The 13,191-nt window shown below is 35.7% G+C and overlaps 1 protein-coding gene across 1 annotated transcript in view; it reads right to left on the bottom strand.

Moving 5' to 3' along the window:
* Positions 1-4,264: 4,264 nt before the first annotated feature.
* SNTB1 (syntrophin beta 1) overlaps positions 4,265-13,191 on the bottom strand; it is a 316,488-nt gene continuing 307,561 nt past the window's right edge. The window contains exons 6-7 of the mRNA XM_074266474.1: positions 10,631-10,821; positions 4,265-6,472 (exon numbers count right to left, since the gene is read on the bottom strand). Coding sequence (XP_074122575.1) covers positions 6,380-6,472; positions 10,631-10,821 — 284 coding nt within the window. The 3' untranslated portion in view covers positions 4,265-6,379. The remainder of the gene's footprint in view (positions 6,473-10,630; positions 10,822-13,191) is intronic.

Raw genomic sequence — 13,191 nt, 5'->3', positions numbered from 1 at the left:
ATTGTTTCCTTTTATATTCTGAGACTCTGACATAACCAAGACCTGAAGGAGCCAAGACTCTTCCCTCCATCTGGGCTGAGTACCTTGCAGTAAGCCCCATTACTCTCTGACCCTGTTTCCATGTCTGGGAATGAATTACTCCTTTTTTTCCCCCCATGTGAGGAGCCCTGAGCTCTTTTGCTCCAGAAAGGTGTCTTGAGTGTCCGAGGATAAATGACTAACGAATAAAGGGGACAAATTAGTTGCTCCTGCTGCTATTCCTATTAAAATGATACAAAATTGATTGCATGCCCACCTTGTAACATGACTTAATCACTTTAACAAGCTGTACAGGTGTACTTCCTAAGGGAAATCAAATTTCGTTTGATTTGAAGCACCATAGTGTCCTGATAATTGATTTGGGGGTTCATGTTCAAAGAGTTCCATTGTATAGGGTATTATGAAATAAATTTTAGAAATAAAAGATTTGCCTGCAATGAAATACTATTTGTTATGAACAAGACAATGTTTCGTTTGCCATCACAAGACTAGTTTACAAATCAAGTGCTTCTGAATACTTTACCCACCAACACAGAAAATGTTTTTGTTTAAATAACAGCAAAATCTGGGATGTAATGTAGACACTCAGCTCTGATTTGACCCTCTGATTTGAATGAGAAACTCATTCTTTGTCATTTTGAACCATATAAACACATGCAAATACAAAATATGAGGGAAACAACCATGAAAGAATTCCTCACATAGTTTAAAACAATTATACTTAGGAAAAAAAAAGAATTCTTATATTCTTTATCCTTTAAGAAAACAACACAATAAGAAGGTCTCTTACAATTTTATTTTTTTCATAAAATGTGTGTTTATGGAGGTCAGTCAAAAGGCATATGGTGGGTGTGAGTAGATTCTACCACATAAGTAGAATTGTGAGAGAGAAACAGAAAAAAGGATTCCATCAGTCAATGATCATTTTATTAAGCACCTACTATGTGCTAGGCACTTTGCTAAGCCTTGGGAATACAAAAAGAAAAGACAGTCCTTGCCCTCAAAGAGCTCACAATTTAATGGCGAATGTGTGAGTAAAAAAGAGATCTGTCACAGAGGCCAGCTCAAGGGATGGCCTGAATACTTTATTCAGGATGTCCAGAGAAAGCAAGAAAGGCACCCACCATGTTAGATGCAGCCCCTGCACACAATGTGAAGGAGAACATGGACAAAGAGGCCTGTAGGATTAGCAATCAGGGATGAGTGATGATTTGCTTGGTAGGATGGACTACCCTCCTAGATAGCATCAATCATTTGAATATTGAGGATAAAGAAACCCCTTTAAATAAAATGACTTTCTGATCTGGGTTCATGTAGAGTGTGTGGGTGGGATGGGAGGTGGGAGTGCTCAGTATTAGAATGATTGAAAAAGTAATACAGAGGAGAAAACTAGCCTTATCCTATTGCTGACATCTTGGCTGTGAGACCCCCAAAAAAGTCACTTAAATTCTCAGTGTCCTAGACAACAAAATGTAAATTGTAATCCATCTTGATAGAGTGAGTTCTGTACCTTCAGCTCCCTAAAGTGAAGAAAATTTCAAGGAAATAAAAGTATAAGTTGTAAAGGAAAAAAAAATAGAATAAAAAAAAAAAATTTGCCCAAACTATTTAAGAGGTAGTGAACTTCCCAACATCATTGAAGGTATTCCAGTAAAAGCTAGAAGACCATTTGTCAGAACTTTAAACTGCCTAGGTGAGTTGAATTAGCTAGTTCTAAAGGACTTTTTTTTTTTTTTAACTCTTCCAGGTCAAATCTTATTACTATAAAAATCTGTAAGTTTTCCCCTAATCACAGATGGTCAGAATTGGAAGTGACTTCCTTGGTTTAACTTCCTAACTTCCTGACCAGGAACATTCATTCTTTGCAACATTCACTCAACTCCCATGCCTTCCAGGTGGCCCATTCTAATTGGGGAACTCTTATCTCTTTTAATCTTCTAACATGTTTCTAGTTTTCTTCCTTATGGCTTAAGGGAATCCAATCCAGTGCCCCATAACAGCCATTTGAATACTTGAAGACAGTTGACATGTCAAATCTTAAACCCTAGCCTGTGGATCACATATTTCAAGCCATATTTAGTTCAAATCAAATTTTACCATAAAAGAGAATCAAGATAACCTTTAGAATTTGGTGTACAGTTTAAAGTCAATTACAAGAAATATCATTACAATCAAATACCAGCTTAAGAAAAATATTTACTATCTAGCTCTGAAGACCAACTGATTCAACAAAATTTCACCATCACAAAAAAGTTAATTTTTGCCATTCTCATAATTCTTTGTAATAGATTTTCTTCTGTAATATTTAAGTAATTTTAGAAAAAAGCTATTGGAGCTGGAAATCCTTTGTATTTTTCACTTCACTCTTAAAGTCTTCCTAATGCCAGGCAAAGAATTATCTAGTAAGACAAAAATAACTGAACAATCTTCAAGTCCATTCAGTCCTCTTTCTTTCTTCTGAAACTGTAGAGAAACCTGTCACATATGTTCATCATTGTTGACTTTGCATTGTGTGCTGCCTGGCTATAAATTGGATAATGACTGTTTTTTAAAGTTCAACTAGGTTCATTAGAAAAATATCTTAATGATACTATTTATATAGGCATTGTTTTGTTGTTGTGTTACATTCAAAAAGTCATCTTCCTTCCTGTCTTCAGATCATCTCTAGAGATTATAGTATGCATATGAAAACCAAAAACCCCAGATGGGTCCTACTCAAGTTCAGAAGAATTTTTTAAGGCCATTCTAAATTATTTGAACTGCTATGAATTCGTTAAGCAGAATAAACAAGGCTTTGACAACACAGAAACCAGTTTGGGTGCCCCTTCGATTTTTTAAAGGAGACCACAGTCCAAAGCCTTCAGGGTCTATATATATCCCAAATTCCTTCTACAGGGTGCATCATTTTATTTCATTCTGACATTTGTGTTACTCACAGCCCTCATTTAACATTTTCTTTCTCTTAGAGATGCATGAAATGATTTTTCATCCACCTGCCACTCCTGATTACAAATGAGCAAGTCTTCTGTGAATCTGCTGATAATAATACTGTGCACTTTTACCAACCTTAACTTACATTAAATATATATACATATACACACACACATATATATGGCTTGCAAATGTAGCTAATCTACTTATTAAAATAGAAGACGTCACTAATCTATCTGCTTGATTAAAATAATTTGACAAAAAAGGAAAAAAAAAACACATAGACAAAACCAGTGGTTCCATTGGCTTACTAGGATCAATTTCTCTCAATTTTCTCCACTAATATTTGTTTAAAGCCTACTATGACAGGCAGCTTGATGTAATGTATAGTGAGAGGGCTGGCCTTGGAATTCAAGTCTTTCTTTTGAAACATACTAGTTATGTAAAAATAGAAATTCACTTAAATGTCTCTATGCTCCAGACTCTTCCAGGCTTTATGTTATAGCATAGCCCTATGAATGGATTGTAGGATTGTAGATTTTGAGTTGGAAAGGAACTTTGAGGTCAACTAATCCAACTCTATCATTTTAATAGGTGAGGAAACTGGAGAAAAATTAACAGTTACAGGCAATAAGCAGCAGAGACAGCATTTGAATTCATCTCTGACTTCAAATCCTACATTTTTCCCATTGTACTATGGAAGGAGTTTCCATACCGGAAGTTCCTCCCAACATAGGTAAAATTAAAAAACTCAAACCAAAAAGCCTGTTATCAACGTTATTACAATTTGCATTTCATTCAAAAAGGAAAATATATATGTAAAAATATAGATATCTACCTAAATATCTATATAGATGTAGGTATCTACTGCTATATATCTATCTCTATCTGGAGATGGATCTAAACCTCTCTAACTTTCTATATAGATATAGATATAGATAGAAATAAATATCTACCTACATAGGCAGAAATATATTTCTATCTATACACATACATATATACAAAAATAATACATATACACATCTCTATATATTCCTTTTTGAACATATTGTAGTAACTTTCATGACAGATTATTTTGGAGAGGTAGGATTTAGATAACTCCATCTCTATCTGTCTGTTTATCTATCTATCTAAATTTTTACTTATCTACACACAAGCACACATATATGAGCTGGTCTATTTTAGACACTCTGTGATAAGCCCACCACCACAATCACTCCAGCTTCTTTAGAGCAACAAATGACCCACATACACAATTCTCTTAATAAAAGATAAGTTACTTGCTAATGACACATTTTAGTTTGCTTCAGAAAAATCCAATAATTTTATTCAAATATATTTCTTCTAAAATATAAATATTTTCATTAAACTTTTATAAATGCAGAGAAGGTAGTATCATTCTGTGACCCCACCCAGATATGAATCAGTCCAAAACTTGGTAAGTGATGAAGAAAGAATATTTGCAATTGCCATCATTTAAATTTTTCTATAAATATATAATAGGATTGTTGCACATTAATTCTGAGTAAGTTACTCATTCTTCATGTAGTACTGAGCACCTTGGATTATGTACTGTGGCAACTTCAGCTCTTGGCACTAGCATGTTTCCTAAGAAGTTATTTACAATGCACAAGTAAAATTCTCATGTAGAACAATATTCCAGTGATTTTTAGATGTATAAGGAAATAATGCAGTGCAACTTACAAAATTGTCAAGCCTTTCCTACAGTACATAAGCTCGCATTTCAATCTTTAGCTTTATATAGATAAAGATCTGAATTTATAAGCACACTTAAGAAAAATCTATCTTCCCTCCCCAACCCTACCCCCATAAGGCTTTGCACATCATTTCATTTCATATCTCTGGCAGCAGAAAGGTTTGAGAGCAGGTGGGCCAATTTTCAAATTTACCTCTTTTAAATTCTTTGCATAGATATCTGCAAAAAAAGAGGAAAAAAAACCAAACAAACCCTGTGATTCTGAAAATCAGAGCTAAGCTCATCTATACAAGCCACAGGGAGAAGAATCTGCTTTAAATGTTGAATCGAGTTGATATAAACCAAAATCTCTGAGATTTTGTTTCAATAAAGTTAGATTTGAACATATCCCTGATTATTTGGTAGAATAAAACCAGGCCATTAGCTACAATCTCTATGATTCTAAAAGGACCCAAAGTACTGATACAATTTGGTTTGGGGATAATCCACAGCACATGCTGCTCTTCCCAGTCATAATGGCATGTAAGGAATCATTGATTCCATACTCAACACTGACATCAACAAAACTGAACCAGAGACAAAGAATTTAGAGGATTTAGTAGGGTTTCTGCTTTGTCTTTTACATGTTAAAGATAGCTTTTGTGACTTGCTTTCCAACTTAGAAAGCTTATGGTCAATGCCTGCTGCTGGCTTCCTCCTCAATGGGTTTGCTCTTAGAGAACAGGCTTTATTATTCACATTAGAATCCCAGGATTAATTATCTTCCCCTAAGCATTAAGTAACCTAGGCAGTTTCCAACTCTACAAATCATTAGATTGATTTCTATGAAAAATTTTTTTTTTTTTGCTCAACATTCATTAATGGAGAACACTTCAGAATCATTCTCTTACTTCAGGAATATAATCCATCAAAAAAAGATATTGTAGTCATATCATATTTTAGGATTGTGGAAAGAGGTTGGATTTGGAGTCAGGATATGGATTCCCAACTCTGTTACTTATTACCTGCCTGACTTTGAGGACATTTCTTTTCCCATTTTTGGCCTTAATTTTGTCATCTGAAGGAGTTGAATTAGATGATCTGTAAATTCCCGTCCTTAAATCTATGAATTTTATGAAAGATCAGATTCTATGTGAAAAACTGGCTTTCCCCTCAAAAAATTAAATTTATTTAGCAGGTGGAAATTCCAATTCTAATCCTATAGCATTTATTTTGGGGGAGGAGGGTGATAAGTGTCTATCCTTCACTTACTTAGCCCTTGCTCAATATCAATAAACAAGTTATGTGAAAATAGGTACAACAATGATTCTGAAGTGTGAACACAGTAATATGCTAATTTCTATTTTACAGTATATTTTAAATCATTTCAAATCATTTCACTTTTTTTAAGCCTCCTTTTTCAGTATTTACAACCTGTTTATTGCCCCCTGATAAGGACATTTTCCTTGACTAAAGAAACTGGTTCTGAAATTCCAGATGTTGCTTTTTTTTTTAACGTAGCTCTTAGTGTTTGACTAAACTGAAAACAATGCCTCGGAGAGTCACTGGGACTGGCTAGACCTGATAACCAATGTCCTCGCTCCTCTTGGGGCACTGCTGGTGACAGGCTAGCACCTAACATGGATTGGTGAATCATACTTCCAGTAAGCATGGTGGCTCTGTTTCTTCTTGTGGAAATCATTACTCCTCCATTCACGCCACCAACCCAAGCCTTGTAATCTTAGCTGACAAGAAGGAATGAATGATGAACACAATAGGTTTGGGACAGGAGTGAAGGTCTAATTGCTGAAATAAAAAGAGAGAAAGATTTTAAGTTGATTATTATTGAACAACTGATTATAATTAGATGAGCTATCTTTAAATTTTTTTTTTTTACTTTTGTTTATGTTTTTACATCACCAAAAATTTGTAAATTATCCCAATTTCTCCCAGTGAAACTTCCCTTGTAACAAAGGATAGGGAAGAAGAAAAAAGTAGTTCAATAAAACAAATCTGAGACTACAAAATATATGTTAATAATATAACTTCACGTCTATAGTCTTCCATCTCTGAAGAGCAAGCTTCCTGAGGAGAGGAAATTTTTTTTGCCTTTTCTGTATCCAGACAATAAGATCCTATTAAATTCATGTACTATATGACATTTAGTCATTCCCTAGTCAATGAGCATGTGTTTTGTTTCCAGTTTTTTGATACTGCATAAAGTAAGACTAAGAATATTTTGGTGGGACTTTCTTTTAATTTTACCCTTTTTTGCATCTTCCAGTCACCCTGCATTACACATATCAGTCCCCATAACATCTCTTCCTCCATTGGGATGCAGCCAGTTTCCTCAAATACACAATTACCTTCTCTTTCCCTAATTTAAAAAAAAGGGGGAAAATAGAAGGTAGTATGAGAATTGGTGATATTGGTGACTGGTTGTGCTATATATGTTTTGGGTTTGGGAATTGTATTTAAATGCTAAACCATCTTGTTGGAAAAAAAATATGTAATGGGAAGGGGGAGAAATTACCCTCCTCACCCCCTGCCCCATCACACACACATATACGCCTTGGCTTGGTACCCAGCCTGGTTTTATATAGACTTATATTGTCAATGTTGCAAGAGTAGGGAGGTCATAACAGACTTAGAACTATATTAGCCAAGCCAGCATTGGTATATTCTGGCAGACTTTGGAAATAACCTAACCTCCTCCCCTCCCTAACTCCCAGTAGGTTTAGCCGTGGAATCTCTAATTTAGAGAGTTTGGAGATTGCAATCGCTAGCTTAGTATGTTTTCAAATTGTTTTCTGGAATATTGCAGTAACCATAGCTCTCCCAACAATGTATTAATATGCTTGTTTTCCACAGTCTGCCATGACTGACTTCTCTTATGTTTTGTCATAGTCAATTTTCTGGGCCTTTAGTAAAACCTCAGAGATATTTCAATGTGCATTTCTCTTATTTCTAGTGATCTAAAATAATCTTTCACGTGCTTGTTAATGACCTATAATTTGGCTGAGAATCATTTCCTTATATCCTTTGGCCACTCATCTACTGGGAGGTGGCATTTAGAGATATAGAAGAGTTCATTTTCTATATTAGGCAAATTATCTTTAAAAGATATTTATCTTTCATTCAGTATGGCATTATGAAAAGAATACTGGAATTGGATTTAGAGAACGTGGAGTCAAATCCCAGCTCTCTCCCACTTTCTATGTGACCTTGGACAAATCACTTCCTAACTCTAGGCTTTGATTTCCTCATTTGTAAAATGAGTACGTTGTATGACTTGACTTCCAAGATACCTTCTGGTTCTAAAATCTAAATTTCTAAGAGAAAAAAGCAATAAATGTTTTTAATGTATTCATTACTGTGCATCTTACAAATCAATTTCATAAACAGGATTTACATAAATTAGAAACCTAACAAATAAAGCTCCTTCCTAAATGTCCATAGAAGCTGTATATAACACTCTAATCATTTTAGTGCTTTATTGTTTTTATCATTTCATTACAAATTACATCTTATTTTCTCTCATTGGAGCCTGTGCATACATTTTGTCTCTAATTAGATTATAAGCATTAGGAAATGAGTATGAGTGTGTGTGTGTGTGTGTGTGTGTGTGTGTGTGTGTGTGTGTGTGTGAGAGAGAGAGAGAGAGAGAGACAGAGAGAGAGAGAGAGAGAGAGAGAGAGAGAGAGAGAGAGAGAGACACAGAGAGAGAGAGACAGAGACAGAGAGAGAAACAGAGACAGAGATAGAGAGACAGAGAGACAGAGAGAGAGACAGAGAGAGAGAGAGAGAGAGAGACAGAGAGAGACAGAGAGACAGAGACAGAGAGAGACAGAGAAAGAGAGAGAGAGAAAGAGACAGAGACAAAGAGAAAGAGAAAGACAGAGACAAAGAGAGAGAGAAAAAGAAAGAAAGGAGAGAAAGAGAAAAGAAAAAGAAAAATGGTAGAAAAGAGAAGGAAAAGAAAAAAGGGAGATAAAGAAAGAGAAAAAGAAAAAGAAGGAAGAGAAAGAAAGAAAAGGAAGACAATCCAATAAAGTATTGTGAAGCCATATTGGATGCTAGAAAAAAATGGCTCATTTAGGGGCAGCTAGGTGGCATAGTGGATAGAGCACCAGCCCTGAAGTCAGGAGGAGCTGAGTTTAAATCTGGCCTCAGACACGGCTTGGCTGTGTGATCCTGGGCAAGTCACTTAACCCCAATTGCATCAGCAAAAAAAAAAAAAAAAAAAAAAAAAAAAAAAAAAAAAAAGTAGTTTAGAACAGGGATTTGCACAGGGATTCCATGTAGATTATGTGGCAGTTAGACAGTATTAACTTCATTATGGTGGTTTGTGGCCTCCAATAGAATTCTATAGATTGTGTAATCCCTGTTTTATTTGGGCTTCAATTGGATCAATGGCACTCAAATCTCTTGACTGAAGTTCCTAAGTTTATTTATGGCATTTTAATCAGCACCCTTTTTTTGAAATAGAAAAAGAAACCTACACATGATCCCTGAAAATGCTAAAATAGTCCAGAAGGGGCCAGGGGATGAAGGAAAATTATAGTAAGGCATCATGTTGAAATTATTGGCTTTCAGATCATTTGCAGTTTGCACACTGTTTCAGTTGCTTTAAAATATACATTATTAAGAATGGATTCAGTGAATCACAGAATTTCAGCATTAGAACATTTTTTTGAATTCAAGAAAACCTGAATTCAAATATCACCAGATTCTTATTAATTGTGTGGATTTAAGTAACTTAACCTCTCAGGGCCTCAGTTTCTTCATCAGCAAAATGAAGATGTTGGCTTCAGTGATCTATAAAATCCCTTTAGCTCTAACTCTAGCGGCCTATGATCCTAAAACGTGCCTCTCGGCAATTCTCCCCTTCCTACCCTAGCATTGATCTTGGTTTTGCCCTCTAGGACCAAACAACAGATCTAATCCACTTTCCAAATGACAGCCTTTCAAATATTTGAAAACAGCTATTCTGTCACCCCAGCTCTCTCTTATCCAGGCTAAACAACTCTCGTTCCTTCAGTCTACTTCATATGGCATACCCAAAAAGCAATTCTTGATTAAAAACTCCCTACAAGTGGTCATCAGATCTAAGACTGAGGACCTTCAGGGAGAGCAAATGCACAGTGCTTCCTGTGGCAGCTGTTTGAGATAGCTTGAATTGTGGCATGGCTGAGAACAGCAAGACACTGAATTGACATCAGGGGTTGGGAAGTGGAATGTTTTCACAAATTTAATCACAACAGTAGCAAATGGACTCGAGCTCAGAATTTGTCACTCCCTCCAACACCCTTTTCTCTAAACCATAACTGAAAGAAACTAAAAACTCTCTTTACACAACTGGATGGTCTTTAGTTGCTAAAAGCAAACAAATTTTGACTTTATTTGTTAATATGCTCAAATTTTCACCTACTTTGGCACACATCACAAACACAAAGCTTAGAGATCAAATTTAGTCAATATTTGCACTGACTGTGTAAGGAATTCTATCATTTACTTCAAATTTTTCTGAATCTTTTTAACCAAAGTACAAGATATACATGAAGTCTTAAACAAAGACAGTTATACAAACATAACCAGAAAGGACACCCCTCCTCTTCCCACAAGTTTTCTTTTTAAAATTTTTTTTTGTTTTTTCTCCCCCCCAAGTTTTCAATAAATACCAGCACTTATATAGTGTTTTAAGGTTTGTAAAGCACTTCGCATATAATATCTTCTTAGACCCCAACAACCCTGGGAAGTGTTTTTATTATCCCAATTTTACAAATGAGGAAACGGAGGCTGACAGAGATTAAGTGACTTGCTCAGGATCATAGTAAGTATCTAAGGAAGAATTTGAATGCAGACTTCCGAACTTCAAGTCCAATTGCTCTATCTACTGTGCCTTTAAGACTATAAATGATAACAAAATGAATCCCTGACCATATTGATGATGAAGTTACTTACAATCTCTCCGTCCTTTCCGCCAAAGTCTAAATAAAGCATCCTGATCCCATCATCTGAAGACATTTTGAGCTTTTCATAAGGAGCCTGAATAATTGTCTTGGGAAAGGCACCCTCCTGTGGCTCAGTGGTGATGGAGAATCCATGCTCATAATGTATGGTCAGACGGCACTCTTGGTTTTTGTATGTGCATGCTGCAAGACAAGGAGGAAACAAATTTATAACCCAAATAAGGGCAACACACTTCCTCAGGCGTTCAACGTTTCACATTTCCTCTGTCATTTTTGTCACCCCTAGGTTTCATACCCTACATTGAAAAGATTAGAAAGCCAAAGGATATTAGAAATGGAAGGTACCTTGGAGATTGTCTAGGGTATTCAAAAAAATTCTGTTTGAATTTGGGCTCCCCTACTTGCCACACAGATAACCCCGGCCAAGTCAACTTCTCCTCCCCAGGTCTCGATTTCTTCATTTCTGAAACGAGGGGGTTGGACCAGTTATTTAGACTCTAAAGTCCCTTGCAGATCTCAATTTTAGAATCTCAGATTTGGAAAGGACTTCATTTCACATATACCTGAAAAATAATACCCGCCACAACCCTGATTTGCTTGTAAGCCTTTGCTTGAAGGATCTCCAGCAAAAAGAAATTATTGGCTTATAAAGAATGCCATCCCACTTTTGAATAATTCTAATAATCATGAGATTTTCTTTTATACCAAACATAAATTTTCCTCTTTTCAGCTTCCATCCAGTGTTCTTGGTTTTGTCTTCTGGGGCCAAACCAAACCAGTTTAATTCTTTCTCTATTCCACGTGAAAATACCTCAAATATTTGAAGACCACCATTAGGTCTCCCCAGTTCCAATTCCCTTAAGTGAGCCTGGGATCTAATCCAATGCACCCATTTTGCAGATAATGAAATTGAGGCCTAGTGAAGTAAAATAACTTCCCCCAAATAATATTGGCAATACTATAGTGTAACATAGAGTATTGAAATCACATGTTCTGACTCCCAGTCCAATAATCTTTCTACTATTATATATTGGCTCCAATAGGACTAAAAGATCTACTCTTTAGATATAATTTTCTTTTCTTACTTTTGGAAGAACAAAAATCATATGAAAAGAGAAGATTCAATGGCATGATAAATAAAGTGCTCAAACAGATGAAATTACAGGTAAGGGAAATTTTTTTCATTTTGCTAGGAGTAGTGGGAGAAATAGATGGGAGAGAATATTATAAACATTTCCTAGCTGTACTTACTAAAAATCTATCTATGTTATGGCCCTACTCTGAAAATCTGCTCAAATGGCCTTTTGGGCCACAGCCAAACTCAGAGGTAATTTGACATTTGCAGCACTATCAACCTTTCTTGAAAGGCAGTCTCACAAACAGACATTAGGGAAACTTTTTTTTTATATTCTGAAAATCTGAACAGAATCTTAACAATACTTTACACTGACATGGTATTCTAGGATTATAAAACATTTTACCTCATCTTACAGAGCAATTGACTTGAAGTTGGAAAAAAATCAGTGTTTCATGCTCATCTTAGATATTTACTTAACCTCTGTCTGCCTCAGTTTCCTTATGCAAAATGAGAATAAAAAAGGCACCTGCCTCCCAGGATTGTTGTGAGGATCAAATGGGATAATGCTGGAAAGCAGTTTACAATCCATAAAGTGACAGAAACATTTGGGGAAAAAGAAAGTATAAATATTATCTCGATTTTGCAGATTGGGAAACAAACTCAGAGAAGTTAAGTTATTTGCTTAGAGTCACACAGCTTGTAAATGGCAGAGCCAGTGCACCCAATATATTTGTTCCAATCCATTTGGGATGTCTTATTTATACTGTCCTTCTGCCTCCAAAAAACCAGCAGGAGTCTATTTATCTAGAAATGTGTTAGGATTACAAGGTGAGAACTCAGGTTGTCACTGTCCAGAAATGGAATTATCTTTGAGCAAGGTTGGGGGAAATGACTTGAAAGTGAACTAATGATCAATATTTTAAATAATTTATCAAAAAATAAATCAGCCATAGTGTATATTATTTTATTGATTTATCCTACTTGGCCATCTCAGATATGGGGGAAAAAAACCATTGCTACAGCAGTGAACGATCAGTTGTATACTATTCTGTTGTATGTAAGATGTCTCCCTTTGGAACAATATAAACTTGGAACAAGCTTTCCATAATATTGCCCATTTTTACTGAAATAACCCATTCCTCCTCCACCCCTTTGTAATGGAGAGGCTGATTTTGTGCTAGCAAAGGGCAAATAAAAATTTTGGCCATGTGACTCAGAAGTAGGTGATGGCATTTCAGGCTGCTTTTACATGGTCAACTTTTTAAAATCCAGATGCTTGGGAAAGGACAATAAATATATGAATGTTTGCTTTTCAAACCATTTTGTACAACAGATATTATTTGCTAGGCAGTCGGCTATTGTGGCTAAGCAATATAGTCTTAGAATCAGAAAGAACTGGATTCAAATCTGCCCTCACATACTTATCAGCTGTGTGGCCCTGGGGGAGTTCCTTAACTGCTATCTGCCTCAGTCTT

This window comes from Sminthopsis crassicaudata, chromosome 1 (assembly GCF_048593235.1).
Source record: "Sminthopsis crassicaudata isolate SCR6 chromosome 1, ASM4859323v1, whole genome shotgun sequence".
NCBI classification, from domain to species: Eukaryota; Metazoa; Chordata; class Mammalia; order Dasyuromorphia; family Dasyuridae; genus Sminthopsis; species Sminthopsis crassicaudata.
The sequence above is the reverse complement of the archived record's forward strand: the minus strand, read 5'-3'. Positions and strand labels throughout refer to the sequence as shown.